Source organism: Parasteatoda tepidariorum, chromosome 1 (assembly GCF_982258835.1).
Source record: "Parasteatoda tepidariorum strain Cologne lab strain chromosome 1, Ptep-v5.0, whole genome shotgun sequence".
Taxonomy (NCBI): domain Eukaryota; kingdom Metazoa; phylum Arthropoda; class Arachnida; order Araneae; family Theridiidae; genus Parasteatoda; species Parasteatoda tepidariorum.
The window spans coordinates 27,084,499-27,112,070 of record NC_141755.1 but is presented as its reverse complement, the minus strand read 5'-3'; the positions used below and the strand labels follow the sequence as shown (position 1 = coordinate 27,112,070).

General features: G+C 29.7%; 2 protein-coding genes across 3 annotated transcripts in view; one reads left to right on the top strand and one right to left on the bottom strand.

The window, feature by feature from the left end:
• On the bottom strand, positions 1 to 26,018 carry LOC107450284 (ectonucleotide pyrophosphatase/phosphodiesterase family member 1). 2 transcript variants are annotated; one of them, XM_043041581.3, is made up of 18 exons: positions 25,885 to 26,018; positions 24,096 to 24,207; positions 19,565 to 19,628; positions 17,187 to 17,361; positions 16,159 to 16,278; positions 15,966 to 16,075; positions 15,628 to 15,766; positions 11,483 to 11,591; positions 11,255 to 11,374; positions 10,182 to 10,335; positions 9,055 to 9,130; positions 8,772 to 8,859; positions 8,513 to 8,694; positions 7,593 to 7,775; positions 6,281 to 6,419; positions 4,043 to 4,250; positions 2,554 to 2,716; positions 1 to 207 (listed from the first exon to the last, which is right to left on the bottom strand). In XM_043041581.3, exons 1-18 carry the CDS (start codon positions 25,900 to 25,902, stop codon positions 67 to 69), a joined length of 2,301 nt encoding a protein of 766 aa, XP_042897515.2. In that variant the 5' UTR covers positions 25,903 to 26,018; the 3' UTR covers positions 1 to 66. The 2 variants fall into 2 exon arrangements, with proteins under 2 accessions (XP_042897515.2, XP_087016650.1); XM_087160524.1 differs by lacking the exons at positions 24,096 to 24,207; positions 25,885 to 26,018 and adding an exon at positions 21,132 to 21,380.
• Positions 21,338 to 27,572, top strand: part of LOC107450274 (phosphatase and actin regulator 2) — a 189,959-nt gene continuing 183,724 nt past the window's right edge. The window contains exon 1 of the mRNA XM_071180087.2: positions 21,338 to 21,502. The gene's annotated coding sequence lies outside the window, so the exon portion shown is untranslated. The remainder of the gene's footprint in view (positions 21,503 to 27,572) is intronic.

The following is a 27,572-nucleotide window of genomic DNA, read 5'->3' as shown; positions in this document are numbered from 1 at the left end:
TAAAAATGATGTAATTTATTTTTGAAAGTTCACGGATTGTACATGGATTTAGGAATAAAGTAATTTTTAAGAGACAGATCTTTGTGGAATTCCAGTTCTCAACCTGATTGCGTCATAAGTTGGCAGATCCGTGAAAAATGAGAGCCCAGTCAAATTTTCAATATCCACAACTCGAGCTGAATTCCTCTCAATCATGTCATTGGGAATCTAAAAAAAAAGTATTATTAAGAACATAAATAATATTGAAAATAACGAGTATATGAGTATTTTATATTGTATAATTTTTTAAAAGATATTCTTTTATTTCATATTCTTGACAAATGCAAAGTTCCTTATGAACAATAGAATACTATCATCGAAGTTTATTTCTATGATCGCTTTTGATTATATATAATTGCCTTCATAAATGCCTTTTCAAAAAGCATTCTTATGTTTCATATTCTTAAAATACCGTGCATAAGTGGAATCAGTGCTCTTTGCTTCATTTATGATATTTTATCGTATCATAAATAATATTTACTTAATCAAGCTAAGAGCGTAGAAGCACTTAAAGATCGCCTGACAAAAAATACAAAAATGTTATGCAGAAAGGCAGGAACAATCTAGAAACAAAAGGTATGCACTTACTCAATTTCTTGTTCAACGCTTAACATAAAGGTTGCACTGAAAATTTTCTTTAAGTCTATTTTTTATTGATCATGGATGCTAGGGAGCGTATCTACATAGATTCTACGAAAAATACTTATAATGCATTTCATAGAACGTTTCCCAATCATCAGAATATCTTAGGCTATCAAGAGATTGGAAAAGATCATATTCGAACGAACAGGATCCTATAAAAATTCTGGAGACAAAATTAGTCGAATAATTCTTAAGAAACGTAAGGCTATTTTAAAACTCTATAACTCAAAAACTATTCGACCGATTTCCCTCTTATTTTTTCTTTGAAATTTAAAATAAGATTATTAAAATTTGTATATTTTTCAATACAAAATTTTTCAACTCTTATTAAATAAAATAATTATTACTAAAAGTAATTATTAAAATTATTTTTTACATGGAACCAACTTTAAATAAATAAATTTTATAATTGTACAAAAAGAGTGAAGTTAACGTTTAAAGAATTTTCAACTACTTTCTTACGTACACTATAAGAAACTTATTTTTCAGATTGCGGTTACCTCTCATATAATTTGAAGATCAGAAATTCGAATCCCTAAAAAAAAAAAAAAAAAAAAAAAAAAAAAAAAAAATTTTTGTTCATTAAAAATGCGTTTTTGTGCCTTTACATTTTCTTTTCAGATCACTGTACAAAGTGATTTGTGTATTACGGTGTAACCAATTCAGTATTTAATTATTTTAAAGTAAAATAGCCATAATATTAGTATGAAAACGAGTTAAGTTTTGTCTCCATTCCTTCAAATAATTATGTTCATTTCATTAAACGCGTGTTTGAAAAATGAAAAATTAACAATAGTATAATAGGTAAGAATTTTCTTAAATGTCCAATCCAAAAACGCAAAGATGATTAATTAAATATCTAATAATTCATTAATTAATATAACAAATTAATATTTATTATTACAAAATTTATAATAAATAATAACAAATTAATATAAACTAGCGGCCCAAACGTTAGACTGCTCTCCCGCCTAAACTATTTGGGCAGTATTTTCTAGAAATTTAAAAATTTTAATGCTAAGAATTTTCTAAAATGCTTAAATTATGTGTTATTTTAATTTTTTTCTCAAACGCTCACTTAAAGCAATTTACCGGTTTTTCAAATGCGTAATTTGAGCTATGCTTTATGTTAATGTTTGGTGCAAGGTTATAGGACTGAGAAAACATTTTTTTTTATTAGCGATAATAAATTTATGAGGTAGGGTTTGAAGTTATTGTTTTTAGTAAGGAAAAAAGTCAGAGAAATATTTTCTTGAACCTTCTACGCATTCTAAAACTAATTTTTATAATTTTCACCAGAAATGTCGGCTCTTCCAATAAGCAAACTCAATAATAGAGTGTCCCAAAGATGACTAATTATTAATAAATAAATAAATAAATAAATAAAATTAAAGAAAAACTGAGGGAGACACAAATGCACGGTTCGTTGTGTTTTTCTTTGGAACTTGCTACTTCTTCTCACTAAGTTTCTAAATTAGTAACTAACTTCTTCAACAGATGGCCCTGCAAGGTAGAAAAAGCTACACAACAATATGGAGCAGTTAGTGATCAAAATTAGCATTATTTTGTGTAAATATTTTTTACTTAAATATTCTGAAATGCAGCAGAAAACGTTATTCAATCAGCTGCGTCATTTGTTGACTAACTTTGTAACTAATTTGGAAACTTATAAGGAATAACATAGTACTTATAATTTCCTAAGAAAAATAAGCAAATTGTATATTCCTAAGTTAATAAATACTAAGGTCAAACAGATTGTCCATATTTAAGAGTAATCAGAAATAGTTTTTTCAGTTTTGTTTGTGGAACACTACCATTTGTAATATGCAAACTCATAATTCTAAATTTACAAAATACCGATTCGCAACTTACTTCACAATTCTCAACAAAAGGGTCATTTGGTAATAAGAATCCTTTCGTCTCCAATCTGGATGGTTCACAATGTTTCAGAGAATCGATGCGTTCAGAACACCAAGTTGCTATTACGAATATATGCGTTGGCACTACTAACGGACCATACTTTTCGTGCAGCTTCCTGTTAGAAGGAATTAAATACACTCTCATTAATTTGCATTAAAAAAGGAATATACTTGATACATCTGCAATAGTTTTATATACTTATTATAAAAATTTACTCAGTACAATTTCATACAGTTCACTTAAGGACAGTTCTTTTAAAAACTACTAAGATACCCCACATCCAGCGTTCTACACTTGACAACTCTAGGAACTACTTTTGCTTTTCTTTTGGATAGTTCCGCAATTTGAGTTCAACTCATTCATTTATACCATATTTACCTACTTTTGTCTAACTTTTTATTAACCCAAATTATTTTAACCTCGCTTTAAAATAAAGCTCTAAAAATTAGAGAGTTTGAACAATATATATTATACAGATTAAAAAAATTCCCTTGTTGAAAGAGCGTCGTCTTAAATGCATTTTATTTAAGAGAAGTTTTAAAAATATTTTACAAAATTAGTAGTAACCTTCAGCAGTGATGTAATAAAATATTTATATTTACGTGATACCTCTTATTGACGATTTCAAACCCTTTGCAGTCAATAAGTCAGCTATTTTTAGAATTAGCTAGCTGCAACTAATTAGGCAACAGTGTGCAACCAAAATGTTAACTTTAAGTAAACGTGATATGGTGAAAAATGCAGGGATGCCAACTGCTCCGCTTTCTGGAATATTTTTAATAAAGTGGTATCAAATTATATAGTAAAATTCGTTAAAGAAGGATAGTTACGCCTACTTTTTAATAGAGTAACCAGTAGATGAATGCTTTAATGTTGCATTTTATATGATACTTATAATTTTTGATATGTAGTGGTGACAAAATTACTTAAAATGAAAAATACTAAACTGAAAATAACTTAAATTTCGTTACCACTAGAAAAACTATTTCACAAAGCGGAGCAAGTTGGCATCCCTGAAAATGATATCTCATAGCATCCGTTTGCAAAAACCAATCCTAACCATGAAACCGTTTGCAATTAATTAGTTAGTAATTCTTTATAACGATTTAGATGTAGACAGAACTTCAGTAACTTCAAGAAGAAGATCTCGGATACCTACACATGTGACCTATGACGTCAGCATCAGCTCATAGTTGTAAGCAAAATGGCGTGGTAAAGTTGAGCTTAGTTTCTCCCCATAAGTTAGAATGTTAATTAACGTGAAATTAATTATATACAGCACCGAATAGCACATCAAAGTAGTTGAAATATAATTCTTTTTTGTCTACTTCTTTTACCTAACTTGGATTTATTATTTGTTATTTATTATTTATGATTACGCTACCGCTCTGCTGTCAATATGTTAACTTTGACCGAAACTGGTATGGTAAATTATACTCACATGATATCTCCTATGGAGGGTTTCAAACCATTCGCAGACACATCAAAAGCAGGACCCATCACGACATTCAGAGAGCCACTTTGTGCAGCCCATCCGTTGAGTATTCGGTTCATTTCTGTTTCCAAATAATAACTGTGTTTCTGTGATTTAGGAATAGAATTTGAAATATGTAAACCTTGTTCTATTGCGGATGCAGACTCTGAGAAACCTACGTAATGTGAAAATTCAAATTAGGAAATGAATGTATCATTCGACTTATTAAAACGGTTTTTGAAGCATTCATTTCCTCAAACAACGTTTCAAGGAATAAGAATAAATTTATGGAATACATGTTTATCTACAATATAATAAAAAGACTAAGCTCTAGCATATGCAAGTAACTACAGCATCACCTAGCTTTGTAATATGGGCTTTACTTTATGATCTCGTTATTAGTATGGAAATGAATGCTCTAACTTACATTACAAGTAACTACACTGTCACCTAGTGCTGTAATATGGATTTAACTTTATAATCTCGTAATTGGTATGGGAAAAAAGTTCTGACATATATTACTAGTAACTGCAGCGTCATCTATCGCTGTAATATGTATGATCTCGTAATCGGTATAGAAAAGAATGCTCTAACATATAGCGCAATTAAGTGCGAGAGAAGAATGCTATAAGAATGCTCAAATATATACAGCGTCATCTATCGCTGTAATATGGATTTCACTCTATGACCTCGTAATCGTTATAGAAAAGAATGCTCTAACATATAGCGCAATTAAGTGCGTGAGAAGAATGCTGTAAGAATGCTCTAATATATAGTATAAATAACTACAACGTCATCTAGAGCTGTAATATGGATTTCACGTTATGATCTCTTAATTGGTATGAAGTGTAAAAACAATCCGTTCAGAATAGTAAAGAAAAGATAGAATTTCCCAAATATAATAATAAATTTTTTTCTCCTAAAATCTACATTTTAATAAAAAGAATATTTTTGGAAGAAAATGTTTGAAAAAATCTTTAAATTTTCTCAATAATTTTTCTATTATGTGAAAAGTTTTAAAAATAAATAAGGGAAAAAAATCAACTACATCTATGACTTGTTGTATAGAATAAAAATTGATACTAAATGCGATATTTTGTCTAATGATTATTATTATTGTAATCATAGTAAAAGCAAGGTGTTTCTTTGGAGAAATTAATACCCAAGATATTTTTTCACAGAAAGCTTTATTATGTCATTATAAATAATGGCTGTGGACTATCTGAACAATTAAGGTATTGTTTCTGATGAAAGTTTTTACGCTGAGTTGAATGAGAGATCAAATTAAAAGATTGGAAGTTATAAACCTTTTAAGTACAGAGTACAATTTTGTACTTGAATATATTTACACATCTTACATTGATATATAGGCAAATGAGGCATTGCCTTTATTAGGAAGAAAAGCCATATAACTTGAAGACTACCTATTTATACAATCAACTGTATTTTATCTAACTCAATTCAGTATGAAAATTTTCATTGGAATCACCTCACATTTCAGATAGTCCCTATATAGCAAAGTAAATAGTGTACATTAATCGTATCAAAAATAGCACTTTTTATACATGAAAGCGCTTCGAATTATTCGTTCAATTGACTCGCTTATAGTTCCATAAAAATACATAGGAAACAATACCGAACTTTTTTGATAGATATATCAGACGAGTAAAAAGTTTAAAATACAAATATGTATGTTTGCATGCAAAACCCTTATAACTTGGAAAATATTTTTCTGACCGTCTCGCAGTTGCTCTCATTCAATTCTATGGAAACATACATTAGAAGCAATGTCTCATTAGCAAGCTCCTCTGAATATATGAATTAGCTAGACCCTCATAACAAATCATTTTCCTGAAAATAGGAGGGAAGCATACAGAGAAGAACAGAAGATTTTTCAGATACTAGGACATAGCAAAGCTTTCTATGGAGAAAAATCTTTGGTATTGATTTCTCCAAAGAAAAGAGTCTAATTTTTACTGGATTAAATACGCAAATTTAATGGATTCATTTAATAGAGGATTGCGCAAAGACAAATTACCATTTACTATATTATTCAGAAATATCTTATCAAATTTAATAAAATTGATTTAAACTTTAAAAAAAATGGTTATTGTAAAATTATTTCTTCGAATTAAATTGTAAGAAAAATATTTAGACACATACTATACTTTCAAGATTAACTGTTCATTTTTTTTGAAAACTTACTTATAGGGTAAAGAGGTCGTTGGACGATCGTCATATTCCTAACAACGGGGTTATCATAATCACCACATTTTGCTGTGTCCTCATATGGTAATCTGGCATCCCCGGTGAAGCAAACAGTACCCACTTTGGAAACATGTCTCTAAAATGCAGCAAATAAAGAAAGTAATCATTGTAGCATTCCGACACTGAAGCAAAAAGTAACTAAAAGTTGAAAAGAAATGTTGTTTTTTTTTTCAATTTTAATTATTTTAACATATTATTGAAAACAAACTTTTAGAATTATTAACTATTTTATAAAATCCTATTTCGTTCTTGAGTCTCAGGTCCAAGACATTTAAAAAATCTCCAAACTATAAACTTGGAGACATTTTAAAAATCTCCAAATCTATTATCACTGAAAATAGTAGATGGATTTGAACGAAATTCGTTATGAACATTGATCGATATAATACAAAACTTCAATAGTCGTAAAACACGCGCATGATAGTACGTTACTCTTAAGGGTCAGAATGTAAAAACCATTTGTAACAGAATCGATCAAAAAAAAAAAAAAAGAGGATCATTAGGTGGTATGACTCTCTCTTAAAGGAATGTAAGACAAAAAACGTGATTTCATAGTGGGAATAACGCAGTTGAAGTTTCTGTGGAAATCGTTTCCCCTTCTTCAGCAATTCTGGTTTCTAGTCCGTGAAGTTATTCGGCAAGGGCTTTTACACACACTCTCAGTCAAGATCATTTGAGTTGAAGCCTGGAGACTTGACTAGCCAATCTAACTGGCGAATAATTTCTTTACGTGTGACAGTGTATTTCTGATTAGAACAAAAGTGAAATTCGAATTTCAAAATATTTGTATAGACACAGCGTAATTTTGGATCTATTTGGATATCATAGTCAAAGTATCTGAAATAATATTCCTTTTGTTAACTTATCCATAGCCCCAGCAAAAGACTTCGACATCATACAGTCATACAAAAATATTGCGAAATGAAAGCCTAAGCTTTAAACTGGAATTCAAGATCGAAGTCTAAATTTCGAAACAAAAAAGTAAGTAACCCTTTGCAAAAAATTTAAAAAAATTAACATTTTAGTCAAAGCGCACCATAGTATGGTAATCGTATGCACGTTCAAAATTAAAAAAAAAATGTACTTTATCCCAGCATTTCTTTAAACTTTAAAACTTGCGTAATTTAAGAAAAAAAGCAATTACAATTATAGTCGTTTGCATTAATACCCAAATTAAGCGGGACAGTTCTTAAATTACAGCCCCAGAAAGCGTTAATGCATCGCGTTACATCGTAATGCATTTTTTTACCTTTTTCTGGAGATTGAAGGATGTCCACAGAGGAATTCTATATTTTTTATCATATCCGATTACATTGTCTTCGTTGTACAGCAAGGAAAGTGTATTGTTGTCTTGTGCGCTGTATGGAACGCCAAAGGGAAGATGAAGATCTCGCCTATAAGCTTTATCGGACACCTCCACTTGTTTATGAGCCTGAAAAAAATATGAAATGTAAGTAACACTAGAATGTTTAAATTATAATTAATTTTATTTTATAACCGTCGTTGAACAGCCGACACAATTTTGGGTTTACGACTACTAACGTTCAACTCTGCAGCCTCGTAATTTTGAACCCAATCCAGAAGACAAGGGAAATCCTGGATCAAGTATTGGGAGAAATTTGCCTTCTTAGAGGATTTTTTAAGGGAACTAACCCTCATTTGAGTTACACGGAGAGGAAAAACAGGAAAACCTCCAATGGTTAGCTTCTCGGCAAGGGGACTCTACCTCGTGATTCGTCTACCACTGAGGATATTTTTTGTCAGCACTGTGGTCGATGGTAGCCGGGTGCGAAATTCGTATCTATCCATCACTGGGATTCGAACTCATTGGAAAGGCAAACGCTCAAAATGGTAGCTTCTGTCTTTTAATGTGAGCAGTTTTCGTTTTTTTTATTTTTTTACTATATATTATGAACGCTCATTACGAAATATATCATGTTTAATTTTGCAATTTAGTTGTTTGAGATACCTCACAATACGAAAGAGTGAAATCCCCTGAATAACCAATTGCAAATTTATATTATGAAGATAACATTGCGTGTGTGTATATATATATATATTCACACGCACAATGTTATATATACAACACGAAAATTTGAAAATATAGTTTTCAATAGTTGCCTCAGAACTATAGGGTATCAATTTTTTAACGCATTAAGATAACAATACCTGCGCGCAAGAACAATCTGCAGCGTAGACTCTGAAGTGATATTCTTGGTTGTCTGTTGGAACAACTCCGGTAGCCGGTGGGTCATGCTGCTGTTGATTTGGCAACTTCTTTGGCGTTTTTAGAATATGGTGTAAACTTCCTCGAGTTCCATTGTTAGGCTCAGGCCTTATGTTAATCAATTCTAATAAAAAAATAATTAATATATGTGTGATCTAAATAGCATTAAGAAGCATTTTTTTCTTTTAAAATGATATTTACCAGCCATCAATTCATATAACTCAGTATTGATGAAAGGCTTGATTTTGAGGTTTGGTTTAATGGAAGGACCCATTGCCATGAACATAGCCTGAAAAATTTAAATTGTGAATAGATTATATTGCAATTTGAATACCTTAATAGTTCTTAGGAAATACAAAAACAATATAGTTCAGACAATATAGTTCATATTAATATAATTAGTTAAATTTATCTTAATTTCTTTCATTATTTATCTCACATTATCGAATTGATTGCGGAATCGGCAAATAATAAATCAACTTACTCTACTTTCAGGATAGTAATTATCGTATCCGTGTGTACCGCCAGTACAAATTTCATCTCCAGGTTTTACTTCAGAGCTATAAACAGATACAATACAATTTATAACATATTAAAAATATTACAGAATTTCAGCGTACATTGCGCAAAAAAAAATTAATGGACCATCCTGAATTACTTTTGATCTAATGATTGGATCGTCATGCTCTAGGACTCAATCTTAATGATTCGAAGGAGTGACTTCAAATATGTTATTTAATCAGTGCAGACGATATTTTACATACCTTCTTTCGACGAATAAACATACCTTCTTTTCGAAGGATTTGGATTTCCGACCCACAAATTATAGGAATTGGAACATTTTGAAAATATGGTCCCCATAGTTTGGTCAGGAAAACAGTCTAAAATTTGGTCCCATTAATGTTAATTTTGTTTTCTGCGTATTTCGCCATATTTCGAGATTTTTTAAAGTGTTTTGAAAAGATTTTTGCACACAAATATAAAATTCGTTTACCTAAAGAAAATTCCATGCAAGAAATTTATTATATTTCATTACTTTATTTAATAATAGTCGACAAATTTAGATTGCAAAATCTACAACTTTTTTACTTTATTTTAAATATCAATTTTCTCAATTTCAATAAATTTTTACATTATTTTAACAACATTATATTTTTCAAGTGACATGGTGAAATACGCTCAAAAATAAATTAATAAATAAAATTGACTTTAATGGCTGCAAGCATTGGAGTCTTTTATTACCGTATTATTGTGACCATATTTCCTAGATTGCGGCTACCCCTATATTCTTGGGATCAGTAATCCGAATCGTAATCCGAAGTACGTATTTGTGTCTAATTTCGTTTACTTAAAATATTGCCTGCACTAATTAATTTGAGGTCACCCCCTCGAACCATTAAAATTGAGTCCTAGAATGTAAAAACTCGATCATTAGATCAAAAGTTATTCAAGGTGACGCCTTTCTTTTTTTTACTCACTGTACCAAATAGAATAATGTAATAGAATGTACTAAAAGTTATAGAACTCATCGATAAAGTGATGTTAATAAACATATATATAATAATGGCAAAGTAATGTAGGCCATCAATGTAAACATCATAAAGGATTCACCCGACAACATTCCAGTTGGTATCCATCTGCAAGAAGATGGGTTCGATTCTGTCATTGTTTGCATAGTGCCATCTGACTGGATTCTGCTGTTTAGGAAATACTCTCATATGTTCGCTCTGGCACTGCAGATTCTCTATCATACTATTGATAGCATCTATAGAGGACGACAAATGCAAAAATTTAGTGTAAAAATAACAATGAAGAAATTGCGTAAAAAACATCCACTTCCAATAATTAGAACTGTAATTTTTAGAGTAGTTATTAAATAATATAATCAAAAAACTCACTGCTATAAGTTTAATATCATGAGATTTAAAGTTGAACCAAAATATAAGTTATAAATCAAGTTACTTAATTCAGTTATTCAAATTATAAATGTTATAACCTGATACAACTTGATTAAGATGCTTCATGGAACTAGGTTACCGTTCTGATTACATTATAGCATCTTGAAATTCATAAGTATAAAAAGGCGGAATTTGCAAGTGAACATGATTTTCTGCTTGACCCTTTACTGAGGTTAAAATAAATCAGCAGTGATTAAAACCAGAGTCGAATTATGTTATAACCGATTTTTTTTTCAAATTACCGAACATAATCACCTGATTGAATTGGAAAGATCATATATTATCGATTCAAAGCAGTTTTTAAATCAGTCATAGAACGCAAGTGATTCTAATAAACAGGCTAAAATTACTGATTCAATTCAGTGTTGTAAAATTTTTCATTTGTGTTATTGAAAGAAATCAGATAACAGATATTACATAAATAATTTCAAAAGATTAATTGAAATCAATGTTTCGAAACGTGTTTTAACGATTCTTCTTCAAATTTCATAACAAATTCGAAGGATTTAAATAAATAGACCAACATTACTGATTCAAATCAATGCTGTAGCAAATTTTCAGTAAATATAATTAAAAACACTGATTTAACTGAACATATTAGGACAGCTTATTTGAATTATCGAATCAAATATACGAGTCATTGATATGATTCTCAGATTCAATATTCAACTCTTAATTTAATGGTTAAAATTTGTAACTATGTTTAAATCCAACTTGAAAACTTACTAGTATCACTTCTGTCTTTGGGGCTTACTCTGCCAAGAGGGCCCATAAATGAATCTGTATTCGAGACATTAATGTACTTTCCAATGTTAACAACGAGATTACAATCAATGTCTGACATACCTGAAACAAATATAGAAGTTTCAGTTAGAAAATCATTAAAAAAGCACAATTAATTTCAAATATGTGTTTCTGAAATTAAAAATTAAGATTCCTTTTCTCCTCATTTACCGTGGTCGGACATAATGATGACATTGACACAATTCAACAAATTTCTGGATTGTAAACCGGAGAAGAGTCTTTCAATCATTTGATCCACTTTTATCACAGCTTGATTCACCTGTTGAATAAACATTCCGATTAAAAAAGGGACGTCTTCACTTTTAATTTGTAAGGGAACATTTCATGATATGTTTAAAGGAAATTTTTGGTATCAAAGTATAAAAATTTATATACTTCTCAGTTGGTTAGCAACAGTGAGGAATTTAATTAAATTTTCCAAAGTGCAATAGATTATTTGAGGAAAAATCTCACTTAAACACAACAGACTATTTCCTTGTAAGTACATAAAATAATAAACAAACTAAAATTACTAAACAGTTGTAAACTCATTTCGATGCATTTCAAAGAGGAAAAAAAATGAATACAGCAATTCGTTTTGCATATGGAAAAATAACGGTATATCAGCTATAGTAGTAAATACTATATTACTATGTAATCGAAACCTATTTCTAAAATCATTTCGCAGAAATTTATTCAACTAGAAATCGAAACAGTTTATTAATGTTATCCAATGTTCTCTTTTTAAGGCGTAAGACTTGAGCCGATTAAAGCTTTAGAAATGCAGTAACTATAGCAGCACCACCCCTTAGTGTTAAAAATTATGGTAAAAGGAATGAACCGTAGATTGTGTATAATTTACTAACTCATTCGCATGAAGGCATTTAAAGCTAATTTAAAGTGGTACTGAAATGGATGTGTCCGGAACAGAACAACGCGCAGTTGTACGGTTTTTAGTGGCAGAAGATTATTTATTCGGTTATCTGTCATCAAATGTTTACTGTTTATGGAAAGCATTGTGTAACGGTTGTGCTGAAATTATACTTTTCGTTAAAAGGCATGCAACATTACAATATTTGCACACCCCAAACGTTGTAGATAGGACCGAAAAAGAGATTTTTCGTGAGATCATCGTTGCTGTTGATGAAATGGTGACAGGCTATCGACGAGCAACGACTCGTGACATCTGTGCAACTTTTTGTCTGAATCCCGCCGTAACCCTGGATGTATTCTTTGTGATGTCTTTCTCTGAATTGTTCTATCTGTATTTTCTACTTGACAATGACTTATAAGCCTATATTGAGCACACAAGTCAGCAAATGTATGTAATTTCAATAAAATCAATAAACTTTTTGTCTGACATGAACAAAGAAATGGCGCAATCACCTTCTTTCGGTTCATCTATATATATATTTCTCTTACACGGCACCAAAAAAAAAAGCCTCATTACAACTCCCTGAATGGCAACGTTAGAAAATCGACCAATGATTGCTGCTAAATATGTCACATGGCAAATGTCACATGAGGTGGCTCAACATATAGCGCTTTTAAAAACGGAAACAATAACCAGAGTGAGCATTATCAGGTTGTTCAATTCAGATTCATGCCCTAAAAACATGATAATATTTAATTTAAATTGAATTAAGAATTAATTAGGCTGGCCTTCTCCATGACTATTAATAAGTCACAAGGTAAGACTTTTGAGAAAATCAGTTTAGTATTGACTAAACAAGTTTTTAGTCATGGACAACTTTATGTTGGCCTGTCAAGAGTTAAGTCATTTGACAGCCTTTCAGTAATTGCTCCAAGATGCCAAATCTATAATTGTGTTTTCAAAGAAATTCTAAATGCTTAGTGTTAATTTCTTAGAGCTTTGCAGAAAAATATGTTTTTTGGAAAACATTTAATTGAAACTTCTATTGGCAGTAGGCAAGGAGAACTGCCAAAATCAAAACTCCCCGATTAGAAATGCAGCATGGCGACCTCCACGTGGTATTTCTCGGGTAATGCTAACAGCCATGCATTTTAATTTATTGTATGTAAAACATCCTTATTTTGTTTTAAAATGTTATGTACTTTATCACAAATGTTAATTAATATAGAAATTGATTTCAATAATGCTGATCACCAAAAAATATTTAATTTGGCGATAAAACAAATTTTTGTGTTCTTGAAAATGAAAGACTTTTTGAGGGTTATTATCTCACGAGGAAAAGTTAGGGTTTAAAGTTAATATTTTTAAGTAATAAAATTTTTTTCTGAAACTTTCAGAATTTCTAGCATTAACTAATTTATTATACACATATAGTTGAATTTAGGTGAGTAACTGCAATATTTGATAATTTATTTTGCTAATATGTTTCTCATTTAGCTAATGTTTTGATTTTTTCACTATGTACAATCTAAATAGCTAATATACTTTTTTAAAAGCCAATAAGAACATTGATAGAATTCTACATAAGTACAATACTATGTCTTGGATGATAAAATACTATGTCTTTGATGATAGTATACTATGTCTTTGTGCTAGAACATTGTGTTCATTGGCGAGCGAGCGCAGCGAGCCATGGTTCACGGCGTGAACCACATAGGATTGCGTAGCGATTCTCGGGCGTTGGCAAGCGTTAGCGAGCAGGGGGCGGAGCCTCCTAGTAATCTAATATTTCGCGTTTTTAGCTTGGACTAAGAAAGTGCAAGAAGTTTGTAACTGATGAAGTTAATTTAGTGAAATAAATTTCGAATTTACCAAATCAACATAAATAATGCAATAAAAAAAGCAAGGAGCATGCTAAATTAAAAATCATTTATTTGCGAATAAAATTAAAATAGGATTATTAATGATTGTTAGATCAACATCGTGAGGAATGTCAGCAACTAACAAACAACAACTGTTCTGTGTTGTCAGTTCTGTCAGAGGAAAAGCTTGAAGTTTGTTTGTTTTTTTACCATCTGGCGAGAAAATGCAATGTCAAGTTTTTTGCGATTTCAAAAAAGAGAATACGTATCTTCTTATTAATTTTTTTAATAATTTCCTTGCATTTGACAAATATTTCAGTAAACACAATTCTAAGAATCTCATAAAATTTTAGATTTTAATAGTTTTTTGATATCCTACTTTTCGAGTCTTAATTTAGCATATTTCTTCAACTTTTTCACTTAAAATAAATTTTTTTCAAAATTCAAAAAATGGTCTTTTTTTGCTGTTGCATATGAATAGAACTAAAACAAACGATCCATACTATCGTTTCTATTCTGAAATACCTTCTCCAATGGCGAAACACAGAATAGTAAGCGCCGAAACGCACGTCATTCTATGTTTGAAAAACAATGCAAAAAGTGAAGTGTAGTTATAACTAATTGCTAAATATAATATTTACCAAATCATAAAATAAGTTTGATAAAAAATTCAGCGTATATTCTAAACAAAACACATTTATGAAAAATACTTATGTCTGACGAAAGTCACGTTGGGGTCCTAAAACTGTTACTACTGTATGTTAATATATTAGATATCTATTACTACAGAGCCTATTACCTATTACCACAAGACCATACTATTAAATATATCATTTACCTCAATTAATTAATCTCTTCCTTTTCACTTCCATCAAAATGACGGGGTGAAGTTTCGCCCTCTATCTTTCGTGCCCGTGTTATTTCCCAGCTGGAGTGTTTCAAACAAACGCGTTCAAAAAGATTATATTTCTGAATCTATACACCAGGTGGCAAAACCCAGACTGTTTGTAGTATGTTTAGAGATAGCTTATTTTACACTAGATGTTAGCACTCATAAAATTTAAAAATTACCCCAAAAGTTAAAAATGAATATATATATTGTACATACAGTTAACTTTTTTTTTATATTTTTTTATATCCGTCGTTGAATAGCCGACCCAATTTTTGGGTTTACGACTACTAATGTTCAACTCCGTAGCCTTGTAATTTTGAACCAATCCAGAAGACAAGGAAATTCCTGGATCAGTACCCCCAGAGGTATTGATTTGCTATCGGAACATGGAGGACTTTGCGACTCGACAGATTTAACGTGCATAAGTCACCATTTACTACACGGGGAGTCTTCGGCCGTCGAGAATCGAACCCACGAACTCTTGGACATGGGCCCAGCGCCCTACCGACCAGGCTATCCCGGCCTCATACAGTTAGTTTTATATAATTTTCTAGAATAAAATTTCTTTAGGCTTATGCGACAATTACATCACTGGCGTTAATAATAGTTTGGCGATATCTTTACCACCCATTAAAACATATCATCATATAAAACAATACAAAGATAAATTTTGATACAGCTTCCTCACTTCTTTTGAGTTAGGTCCATGCCAGTGTCCAGCATTATCCGGTTGATTTGCATAAAGCATCATAAAACTAGGACGATCAGCAGCAGGAAGATCCAACCAATGCAGTATTTGATCAGCTCTGGCATTAAAACTCGTTTTTCTAAAAATAAACAATACACTGTAATCATTGAATTTTCATCCTTTTAATTCAAATACAGTAGAAAGTGTACTAATTGAATCATGGGTGAAAATTCTGGATTTTCTACCTTTACGAAAATAAAGCATTTTTTAGGTATTTTTTGACCATTTTCTTTTTATGTTTAATAGAGATGCTATTTTAAATTGAATAAAGTACTCACGAAACGTATTTCTTGTAGTAAGTAGGTAACACATTCTTAATTTTAACTTCTGATCCTAAGTAAAAGAACGAAGCCGTTTTCTTACCCTGTTTTTCAGCAGTTACCCATATCTACAAAAAAAAAAAGAAAATAGAAGTCAAATTTTAAAACTTTTGCTGAGTTTTACACTCCATTTACTTTGTTTGTAACTTACCGGTTCTTTCTGGTACCACATGGGATTTAAGAAATCTGGATTTCCGGCTTCAAACCTTTTCTGAGTTATCGGATCGTACATGGTGTTATCCACTATACCATGAGATTCTGGATTAAGACCCTGCGAAAATATAATTAATTCTTTAGAAAACGCTTTTAAATACTATAAGAAGAATGTAACGAATAATCTAAAAAACTTCTGATCAAATTATCAGATTTTCATGTTATATAAATAAGAAATCTTCATTGTTTGAAAGGTTCCGAAATCCGAAGAAAATGGCTTCAAACAAAACTTTCTTACAGGTTTTGAAACGCTATATTTGAATATGTTAGTTGATTACTTTGAAGCCACTTGAATGGTTCCTTAGTTACTGATCCCCCCATACACTCAAAAAAAGAAGAAAAAAAAGCATTTCTGCAAGAACAGAAAAAAAATTCCACCCATTGTGATATCTTGGTGTGAAACTTGACTGAAATGGCTTATGACATATTATAAAGGTTCAAACTCAGTGTGGAATTTTTTTTCTTCTTTTCGTTGAAATTAAATTTATTTTCTGATTTGGTTCAGGAAATTGGAAATGCACAGAGCGCCTTATTAATCAGAACTTCTTCAATAATTTTGTCGATGAAATATTGAAAATTAATATTACCTTGGAAAGAACTAAAATGCAGGTCAAATTCAACTTCTGAATGTGTCTTTCTTTATGAAAAGCAAATTTAAAATACTTCGAATTTACGAATAAATCAAATTATTTATCATTCAGTCACAGTAGACACGAAAAGAAAATTTATTTTTAAAAATTTTCATTTCAGGTTTAATCAGTTTTTCACCCAGAAATGCTCAAAGAAATGATCAGACATGTCCTTAAAAAATCAGAATTAAACGGGAATCAGGCTGATAATTTTCAGAAAGCTCCCTGAAATTTTCTTTTCATTTGGAACAAGTAATTGTAGAAAATGTGAAGAAGAATTTGTTAAATTAGGAACCAGTCAATGAGAACCATTGAGTTTTCATCCTTTTCAACTTACCGTAGCAATACTGATATGATTAGGAAAAGTTTTGGAAGGAAATACGGGGTATATATAGTCAGCACTTGCACCACACTGAGCAATTCGGTTGATAGTGGGGGAAAAACCTCTTTTCAAATAATCAGGGCGGAATCCATCTAATGATACTAAGATTAAGGGAGGAGTACCTTGAAAGCTGTAAAAAAGAAAACATCAGTAAGCATATTTTTACTGAGAAATTAAAATGTCTTTTTGCACATTTAAAACTGAGAAGAAAATAAAACTAGGAGCAAACGATTCTATTAAAAGTACAATTTTAAACATTATTTTCTAGTTTTCATCATTAAATTTTGCTTTTGTATAAAATATTATCGAGCGAGATACCTTTAGGTTATATATACATGATAATATTTTATATTATTTAACCCCTTCCTTCTCGCTCCCGAGAAAATGACGGGTTGAGGTTTCGCCCTCTATTTCTCGCTCCCGTGATATTGACGGGCTGGAGTGTTCAGTAGTAACGAGTCAGTAAAAATAAAACTAATTCATTTCTTTTTCCCGGAAAAAATTTTATTTCTCATTTTACACACCAGATGGCACTAATCAAATGCGTAATACAAATACAAAATCCAAAAAAATAGGCACTTTTATGACAGTTTTCTTGAAAATTAACCGATCGTTAAGGGGTTAAAATTCGGAAGCTAATTTTTACAAAAAATTTTTTTTAAACAAATATGAAGCTAAACGAATTTCAACATGTTTCCAAACTTTTTGAATGGCAGGCCAAAAATATTTATCGTTTAGTTAAATATTTTGGAAAAATACCATGAAAAAATATTTTAAGAGTTTCTACTTACTGTTTGATATTTTTTAATGCTACATCACACGAAGAGGAATCTTTTATTTTTAAGTGCGGTATTATGATAAAAAAATACTGGCGCAAAGCAGGGCTAAAGGTAGAATAGAATGGCTGGTTCACTCCTTGGAAGAAACCTCAGATTTTCTCCTGTGACGTCACGGCGGCACTTTTACTTCAAGAACGGAGCGTTCTGTCTAACTAGCTCTAACTAATATCGTGGCATTCCTTTTTGTGACATATTCCAAAACATTCGTTGTTTTCTATAATGACTTTCCTCAGTTTTTTGAAGTGAATTACAAAAATTTAAAATTCTTAACGAAAGACCAGTTTGCACGATTGCAACTTGCAAAAATTCTGATAAAAACACCAAAGGAAAATATATAATTTTCCACGTGTTCCCTAAAGTAAATGAACAGCTATGTAAGGAATATATTCAACGTTGCAAACGAAATGACCCAGTTAATATAAAACAGCAATACGTTTATTCTGTCGTTTCAGAACTTTTATAAGAACTTTTCAGAACTTTTTTAATTCGCGATCTAAATAGAAACCGCCTCGCTACTTCAGAAAGAAAGGCAGGCAAAAAAAAAAATTTAAAAAATGGATAAAGTCAAAGAAAATTAAAAATTAAATGAAAAGTATAAATAATTAATAGTATAAATATAACAACTGTCTAGAGATATAACAATTGAACAGCTGTATGATATCACTATATGTGGTTATAAAGTACAATTACTTAACATTTATTACCTCCTATAGTGTCGCACATTCTGTATTCCTAGGTGAAAAATTTTTTCCAACCACAGTTGATCCAGATATCCTTACATGACATTGCACTTAACATATTAACAAGATGTGCTTACATAAAGCAATCATAATTTAAATATTTCATAAACAAAATAATTTTATGGAATTTTACGGGAAACAAACAATGATGAATGAGAACTAACTACGAGAATGGGTTTGCAGAACGAATAGGAGACGGATAAACATTAATTTATGCTTAATAATAGGGGGCGGATACACAATTATCTATGTTTAATTATAGGAGGTGGATATACTATAATCTATGCGTAATAATAATGCGCAGATATATAATAATCTGAGTTAAATAATAGGAGGTGGATATACAGTAATCCATGTTTAATAATAGGGGCGGATGTATAATAATCTATGTTTAGTAATAGGGAGCGGATATACAATAATCTATGTTTAACAAAAGGAGGCATAAATAATGTGCAGAGAGAATAGGGGAAATAATAATATAAATATATGTTTAAGCAAAGAACAAGTTATCCTTTTCTATTTAAAAGAAATAAAATTTTATTAAAGTAAAGCAAACAGTATAAAATTTTATTATTAGAATAATTTTTAAAGCTGTTTTGAATGCGTCTATAATATAAAACTATATTTATAAAGCTGTTTTGAATTTGAACATACAATGATAAACCGGTCACTAACTGGAGATTAATAAAATATTGTGTACATTTTGTTATGAAATAGTTAAAAAAAAAAAAAAAAAATTCAAGTAGAATTCTACCTTGGCGGACATTTTCCTTCCTGTTTTGGACACCCTCCAAGGGAAAACTGCAATGGAGAATTTCCTGAAAGAACAAAACAAAACACTTTTAGAAAATAATGCAGGGTAATTTAACTTTCCAACATTAACATACATTAACAGCGAAATATTAATGAGTTAACAGAAAATTTTGTAGAGTATGTTTAACTAAATTTTATCTCACATTTTTATTATTTTTATTATTGAATTAATTTTTTTTAGCAGCAGATAATTTCTAATATGAATTATTTTTTAAAAATATAATTTATTCCAAGCAAAAAAAAATTGCAAAGAATAGCTATTTGTGAATTGTTCTTTTAAATTTCAAAAAACGTGAAAAGAAATCCAATTTTTTTTATTCCTAACATATTTTGTTATTTGTGCGCATTCTTCCAACACCTTTTCGATTAACGATTATAATTATCATCGCTTCAAATCAGTGCATTTATTTACTTATTTCTCGATTAGAACATTTTCTATGAATAATTATGAAAAAATTCAAAGATAAAATTACAAAAATATCGATATTGCAAGCATAACATGCTCTTAAAATTTAAATAGTTTTCCAATAACCATTTTCTTTAGAAAGTAAAACTAATAATGCACATTTTAAAAAGTGCTCTATATAAAAATATCCTTAAGTATTTGAATGATTTGGAAACACAAGTAAAAAAAAATATCCTTTCAATAAGTACTTAAAAATTTTGTTTTTGCTGATAGTCTTTTTGCTTTATATTTCTTATAACAATTTAACTAATGCAGTTAGATAGAGATAACGTTTTTCTTCGTGTTTTTAGTTTAAACAAATTTTTTTTCTTTTCATAAGTTTTGGATGTTGTAAATTTTGGATACTTACGTAATTAATCGACGGGATAATTTCTGAATAAAATTCCAAAAATGCCGTATATTTAAATTTTATTTTTCAAAAAAATTATTCGACTGTTTGTGCAAAAAATTTTGATTTTATCTTAGAAAATTAAATTGATTAAAATTATGTAAAAGTTTGCATAATGTATAAAAACAATAAAATTATTTACAAATAATAAATAATTTTAAATTGTTATATTTGTATGAAATATCTTTTGACGAATAAATTTTATAATTTTATGCATGAATTTTTTTCTCTTAAATTGTTTAATAGATATTATGGCAAAAAGTGACGCTCTCATTAAGGAGACTACTATAGGTACTATAGAAACTATATTTAACTGTAGGTAACTATATTTAACTAAATAGGAAAAAGATATTATGCGATGTATAAATTTATTTTTTGGAATTCACATTTTTCGTACCAATATGAACAGTTTTATTTATTTCCATTTTACTATCAGAAAAAAGGAAATAAATTAAAAAATATTTAATTTTCTTTGTTATTTACATATTTTTTACGAGTGTTGCAGATATAATTGGCAAATCGAAAAATTAAATTAATATATGAAAATTTCTTCTGAAATATTTATAGTTTTCCACAAAATACAAAAAGTTATTTAACTAAGAGAATGGAGTTTAAAAAGAAGTAAAAAAAAAACGAAAAACAAACTATACTTACTTACGCTGCGAATATTTAATTTTGTACTCCCGTTAACGCAACAAATAAACAAAATAAACACCATGACATACATAACTCTTGCGAAAACTAGAAGTTGAATTGGCGATCAATTCTTCGAAAACTGACAGTAAACAACGTAAACGTATCAGCTGTTAAAACATTACTAAAAGAATAATCCGTGTAAAATAACGAAATAAAAAAAAGAAGAGAGACTGTCTTGCTTCAGATAATACCACTTGTGAATGTATCTAGCCGTTCAGGTTTTTGTTTCACCGGAAATGTAAATAACAAGATGCACGATAAAAAAAAAAAAACGAGTGCATATGCATTTTTTCGCATGATAAACAACGAAATGAGTAAATTATGTAAATGTAAGTACTATTAATATCTATAATTAATATTCCAATTTTTTGTTGCTTAATCGAACTTGTTTATAAGGAGAACCTAGAGACTGAAACAGCTCGTGAAATCAGAGAGCACGTTAAACTGAGTTGGTCGAACTTATTAAATTATAAATTATAAACAAAAGTCAGAGAATTAAAAATTAATTAAAAACTGTTAAAAAGGATTATTTTTATTCTTTTAAATAACCATTGGCATTAAGTTTATAAGTTTTTTTTCCTTACATTTCATAGAATTTCAGCAATTATTTGACGAACAACAATCAAGGATTGAAATACATTATTACTTAACGCTTATTGAACCAAGAGAAGTTTCTAATTTCTTAGCTAACTCCTTGCATTTAGATGTGGAAGGCGGAAATTTAATTGTATTTTTTCCAACAGTGTCAGATTCTGCGTTTAACAAATATTTGGTCTAGAACAGTAGACATTAGCAACAGTAGACGTAGTATTTAATCAATGGTTTACTAAGCAACAACTTCTGTTTGTATTGTTCATGTGTGTAATCCAGAGGTGTTCAACCTTTTACACTTTAATGGGCTTTTTGAGCTTATTGTATTCTTGAAGGAACCATTTGATCCAAAAAAAAATTATATCAAAGCTTTAATTTACTCAAAACTTTATTTACTCTAAAATATTTTACTAGCAAAATTATCGTTGCATCCTTATTTTATCACAATACATACACCTTAATAATATGCGGTAAGATGGTAGCTGAACTGCTAGCCAAATTGGAGGGAATGTGAAAACAAGTTGCAATACAAATGAATTTCTATGTTGAATAGCAATAAGCTGTAATTTAACAATATACAATATAAAGCCATCTTAAAAAAATAATCGTAAGCAATTTTGCATTGGAAGAGTCGAAGTTAATAAAGAATTTTTAACGAATGAACATAAAGAATAAATATGAAGAATGTTAAATTTAATTAAAAAACCTTTGACGCGAATTCAGGCAGATTTTTTTACATGAAACTGGGGATAATTTCTTGTTAGAAATTTCTGTTGCCTCTACATTCAGAGTGTTCTGTAATGACTACATTTAATACATATATCTTTATACATGGGAATAATTAAGTCAAAAATACTTACTGGTTAAAGGTCGCAAGTAAATTTTCGCAAAAAATAATAAGCAGAGAAAAACATCCGCTATCGAAATTTAAAGAACATCTGACAACATAAAAATCTGTTTGATTATAGGAGTAAACACGGAGAATTTGAAACTTTTCTACGTTTTATCAGGCAACTAAATTGGATTCGATGTTTCCAGTCCCACTTTCTTTCGTGGTGATTTGTTGGTTTTGATACATTTTTCGTTTTACTTCGCTTTATTAACTCATAATCCCTAATGTGCACAATTGTTTATTATTATTTCTGACAAGGACTTTAGAAATGCATTTTAAGAGCAGTGTTCAAAGAATACCGTGTTTGTAGATTGATATATGTATTGAACCAGTCAACGTCGAGTTTGTGAGAGAGTCACACGCAACAAAAGTAATGGCATCACTATCAACTGAATCATTTCGGATACAACAAAAGTTTTCTGCTCATTTTTAATTCTGTTTTTTAAGTTTTGAGTTTTTTCGTAGTTGAATTTTAGTTTTGTGTATTTAAGTATTAATTTTATTCGGCAATCAAACTTGTTTTGATTGTTTTAATTTCGCCTTCACCCATGAATAACGTGTGCATATGTTATCAGAAAACATCTTCGTTCAACACTCGCAACATTTAATTAATGTACAGTTGGACTTCTATTTAACGAAGTTCCATTTTGTAAATTTCTCTATTTTGCGAGTTTTTTCGAGGAACCTAGAGCATTTTGGAAGTTTCTTAGTAAAATAACTTCCAAAGAGAAGTGAATTTCTATTTAACGAACTTTTCTTTGAGATTCACTTTCCCTATTTCCCAAAATATTTCAGTCAATTTCATACTTGTTAACACATTTCACGGGGGAAATGACCTTGAATTGATTTTCGAAGCCACTTAACTTTTAAAAAAAGAAGTAAAATCCCTTTTTGTTTGCATTTCAAACGAAAAACTCAGACAAAATTAACGGATTTTATCAATAGCAATTAAACTTAAGAAAGCATGTGACAATGTATGCTTAAAAGTTTTTTAATAATTAAATGCAGCAATAATTTTACGCATAAATTTAGCTTTTTTTAGTTGAAAATGCGTTTTGTACGATAGTGTAACACTGGATAATGTTTTGCCCTATTCTTGCTTTCCATGCAGATTGTTAAGATTTATAAAATAAATAGTAGATACTACTTTACGAGATAAAGGTATATCAATTGCTATTTTAATTATGTCTAGTGTTTATAAATTTACATTGCGTCGTTTAAGTATTTTAAAAGGAGATTTTCTATTTAACGAATTTTCCATATAAAGAACTTATCGGGATTTAGCGACTTCGTTAAATAAGGATCCGACTGTATTTGCTATATTTTTGACATAGTTTGTAAAAATATAGATTAAGGATGCTAACTATGTAACAATCTATATAGAATTTAAAACACATCTAAAAATAAAATATTTCATCATAAATAAAATAGATCAATACCTAGATTTGAATCTGTAGAAAGTATGATTTCTTCTTCTGGTTCTTTTGGCTCAATGTAGCCATGAGATATTTGTAGAAAATATACTCCGAGCAGGGCGATCGGAAGGATGGTCTGGAATTAATTACATGGATAAATTAAAATTTTAAACAAAGTTTGATTTATTTTTGTTCGATTCCAAAATGACTTGTTTCTCAAACACGATCACAGTAAGAGTAGTGGGATAAGAGGGTGTAATCCCCGGAAAAAGTTAAACAACTCTTTTTCTAATAAAATGGAGTACATCTATTAGAATTATTTGATTTTTGAAATAAATTTTAGCAATACTTACTTTTAATGAGTTATTCTGCCAAAATTTAATTAAAAATAACATTTCAAGCTTTAAAATCGCTTTATATCAAAAAATCATTGCCACCTACTTTTTGAGTATTCAACTTTATACGGCATTTTGTTTTTCTGCACAAAAAACTATTAAAACTTAAAATTATGAAGGTGTGTACAAAATACACAGAGAGTTAGATGATAGATGGTGCAATAATTCGTTCGCAAATTATTAGCTGTTTACTTGTAGTAAAAAATACCATGCGGGCCATTCTACAGACTTGTAACTAGACGCGTTAAAAGGGCCAATTTTTTTAAAAGCGCAAAAAGTTTTTTTTTTTTTTTTTAATTCTAATTTGTTTGATAGAGCTGTGATGGCTCAGAGAGCTTTCATCTTCCAATGAGGTGAACCGGGTTCGAATCCCAGTCATAGCTGGTCGATACCAATTCCGCACCCGACCACAATGCTGACGGAAAATATTCTCAGTGGTAAACGGATCATGGGTTAGAGTCCCCTTGCAGTGAGGCTAACCATGGGTGGGTTACGTGGTTTCCCTCTCCATGTAACACAAATGCGTATTAGTTCCATCAGAGAGAAAGATTTTATAAAAATTTAAAGGCAAGACTATAATCCACTCAATTTCCGAGAAAGGAATTTTTATTTTTATTTGTAATATCAAATATTAGATTTTGTGAGCAAAAATATGTAACAGAATCATAATGGAAACATGAAAAAGTTTTACTAAAAAGTGGAATTTAATAAAATTATTGTAACCAGATGTTAGAATTATTTAACTCGTTTTCATTATTTAACAGGTTCTTGTAAAAAGTTGCAACTTTCTGTGACGATTCCCAGCTTATTATGGTTAAAATTCCTTAACAATTCCAGGTTTTTCTTATTCTCCCTGACTCGAAGGAGTCCTGTACAGACTATTATTTTTCAAGTACTGACTAATATTTTTCAAGACCAGTTAATCATTCGTTTTGTTACAATTAAAGTACTGACAAAATGTTCTTGCATAAAATTACAATAATTGCATATTTTGCAAACAAAATATTCTTTTATTTTTGTGGAAAATATTAAAAAATTTTAAGCAATACAAAATTGCTAAGTTGTTCTTTCGTTAATCAAAAAAACTTAATTTATTGATAAGAAATCAACAAATGCGATGTCACTACATGCTCCAATTGAAACAAACATAACATCAATAATTCTTTAACTGTCATAATATTAATAATTCTCTTATGTAATACTCATGCTTTAAAAGTATTAGTAAAATCTTAAGAAAACTTATTAAAATAGTTGAATTTTTTATTTTTATTTTGCTAAACTTTTACTGAATTTAATGCTTATAACAAATTTTAAGAAATAAAAAGAAAACTTCTAGGAATTTAATCGATAAATCTTTACTAGCGAAACAATTTATTACATTTTTTCAACTGAAAACTTAATACTAGTAAATATTTTACCTCTCTGTTAAACACCATGACCAGGTCTGTTGGTTAATTATATAAAAAGGAGGTTCAAAATGCTTCATCGAAACTACCAGCTTTCTTTATCAGTCAGATATTGATAAGATTGCTCATAAAGAAGACCGACAAATCTTTAAGTAATTAACTGATGATAAGCCCTAAAGTATCATTCCAGGTGTTCCAAATTATCTTACAAAAATCTTTTCCCTAGGGAAATAAGCAACACAAAACTAGCATTTTTCCTCACAATAACAAACTATTTGGACTTACGAATGATAATTTCATTAAAAAAAAATTTTTTTTTTTAAATGTTTGATAATGTCAAAAAATAGCATCTCAAAATACACGTGAGAGTTTTAAAATATGTAAGTTAGAAAAAGTTTAACTTTCAAAATAATAAGAGAACTGTAAAAAATAAATTTCTTAAGACACTCTGTATTTTGAATTCGAGATATTGTCATACTATAAGGGTCATTCTCACAAAAAGGTGATTTTTTAAGTCCCTGAGTAATAAATATTAGGAAATACAGCAGATTTCTTAATATTATTCGTGAAGCTCTTAACTAACAAATCATATGCATTTCTGCTAAATGTACTTAATATTTCATTCTTATTTTTCAATAAACATGACTTCGAAATCCCCTCCGTGGACGTCCCTACGTCTGTGGCACAAAATAATTTTTAATGCCTGTTAAACAATCTAAATGTTATTTTAATGATTTTTGTAGTTTTACCTAGTTAAATGTTTATAGTAACTGTTTATTTAATATTTTTTAAAAAAATAATTTATTTTTATAAAATAAATGACTAGTAAACTTTGTCCATCAAAAATGATGTCTCCCTCCGTGGACAATTAATATAGTTCTGTAAATATGCAATAAAGGGCAGTATATGCGAAATCCCTATAAGAAAGCTGCTGGGAGGGGTAACCATTCCATTTTCTAATGTTAAATATTAGTTGTTTTTGTTCTCTTTGGTGCCAGTTTTGGATTGTTGTGTTCAACTGGGGTTTGGCAAAGTTCTCACCGTATACTCCGTGGACATCATAAAGAAGGTAAGAGAAAATTATTTTATTTCTGATAGATGAATTTTAGATTGCAAAAATAGTATATTTAACAAAAAGAACTGCCCCCTTTTTGTAACTTTAAAATTGAAAATCAGAAAAATTCAAGAACTAGTTTTTGTCTCCTCCGTGGACATAACAAGTCCACGGAGGAGAAGACACAGTCAATGTAAGAGACAATGTGTTAGATAACCATAATACAATTTTAATAATTAAAAAACTATTTTCTTTTAATTGATATTTTTTTAAATGGAACAAATGTGTTAATTTGTTTTGTTTTTTTAAAGAAAATCAATTAAGTTTAACTTTTTCTTATCGGAGAAGTAAATATTGGCAATTTTTCTAAATAATTTCTGTGATGTTTAACATTCTTTTTCTCTTCAAATTTTAGGGAAAAAATTGCAAAACCAAAATTTAAGAAAAGAAAACAATCAAATGTTCAAATGCAAAACAGAAGGGAACAGAAAAAACTTAGTATGAGATAAGCTAGACAGAAATTAAAAGAAAACCCTATATTGTTTGAAGAAAGTGAAAAAAAAAAGAGCAAGAAACTTTAAAATTTGTATCAGAAAAAGATTTAACAGAAAAATCGTTATTAAATGTACTTAAATGTCTAAAAATT

Bases quoted from the DNA above. Each gene is read 5' to 3' on its own strand.
- LOC107450284 (XM_043041581.3), bottom strand. The intron at 16,076-16,158 runs GTAAGTTACAAA...TTTTTTTTGTAG, and splicing joins TGTGGTACCAGAAAGAACCG to ATATGGGTAACTGCTGAAAA. The intron at 15,767-15,965 runs GTGAGTACTTTA...GTTTATTTTTAG, and splicing joins TACTACAAGAAATACGTTTC to AAAAACGAGTTTTAATGCCA.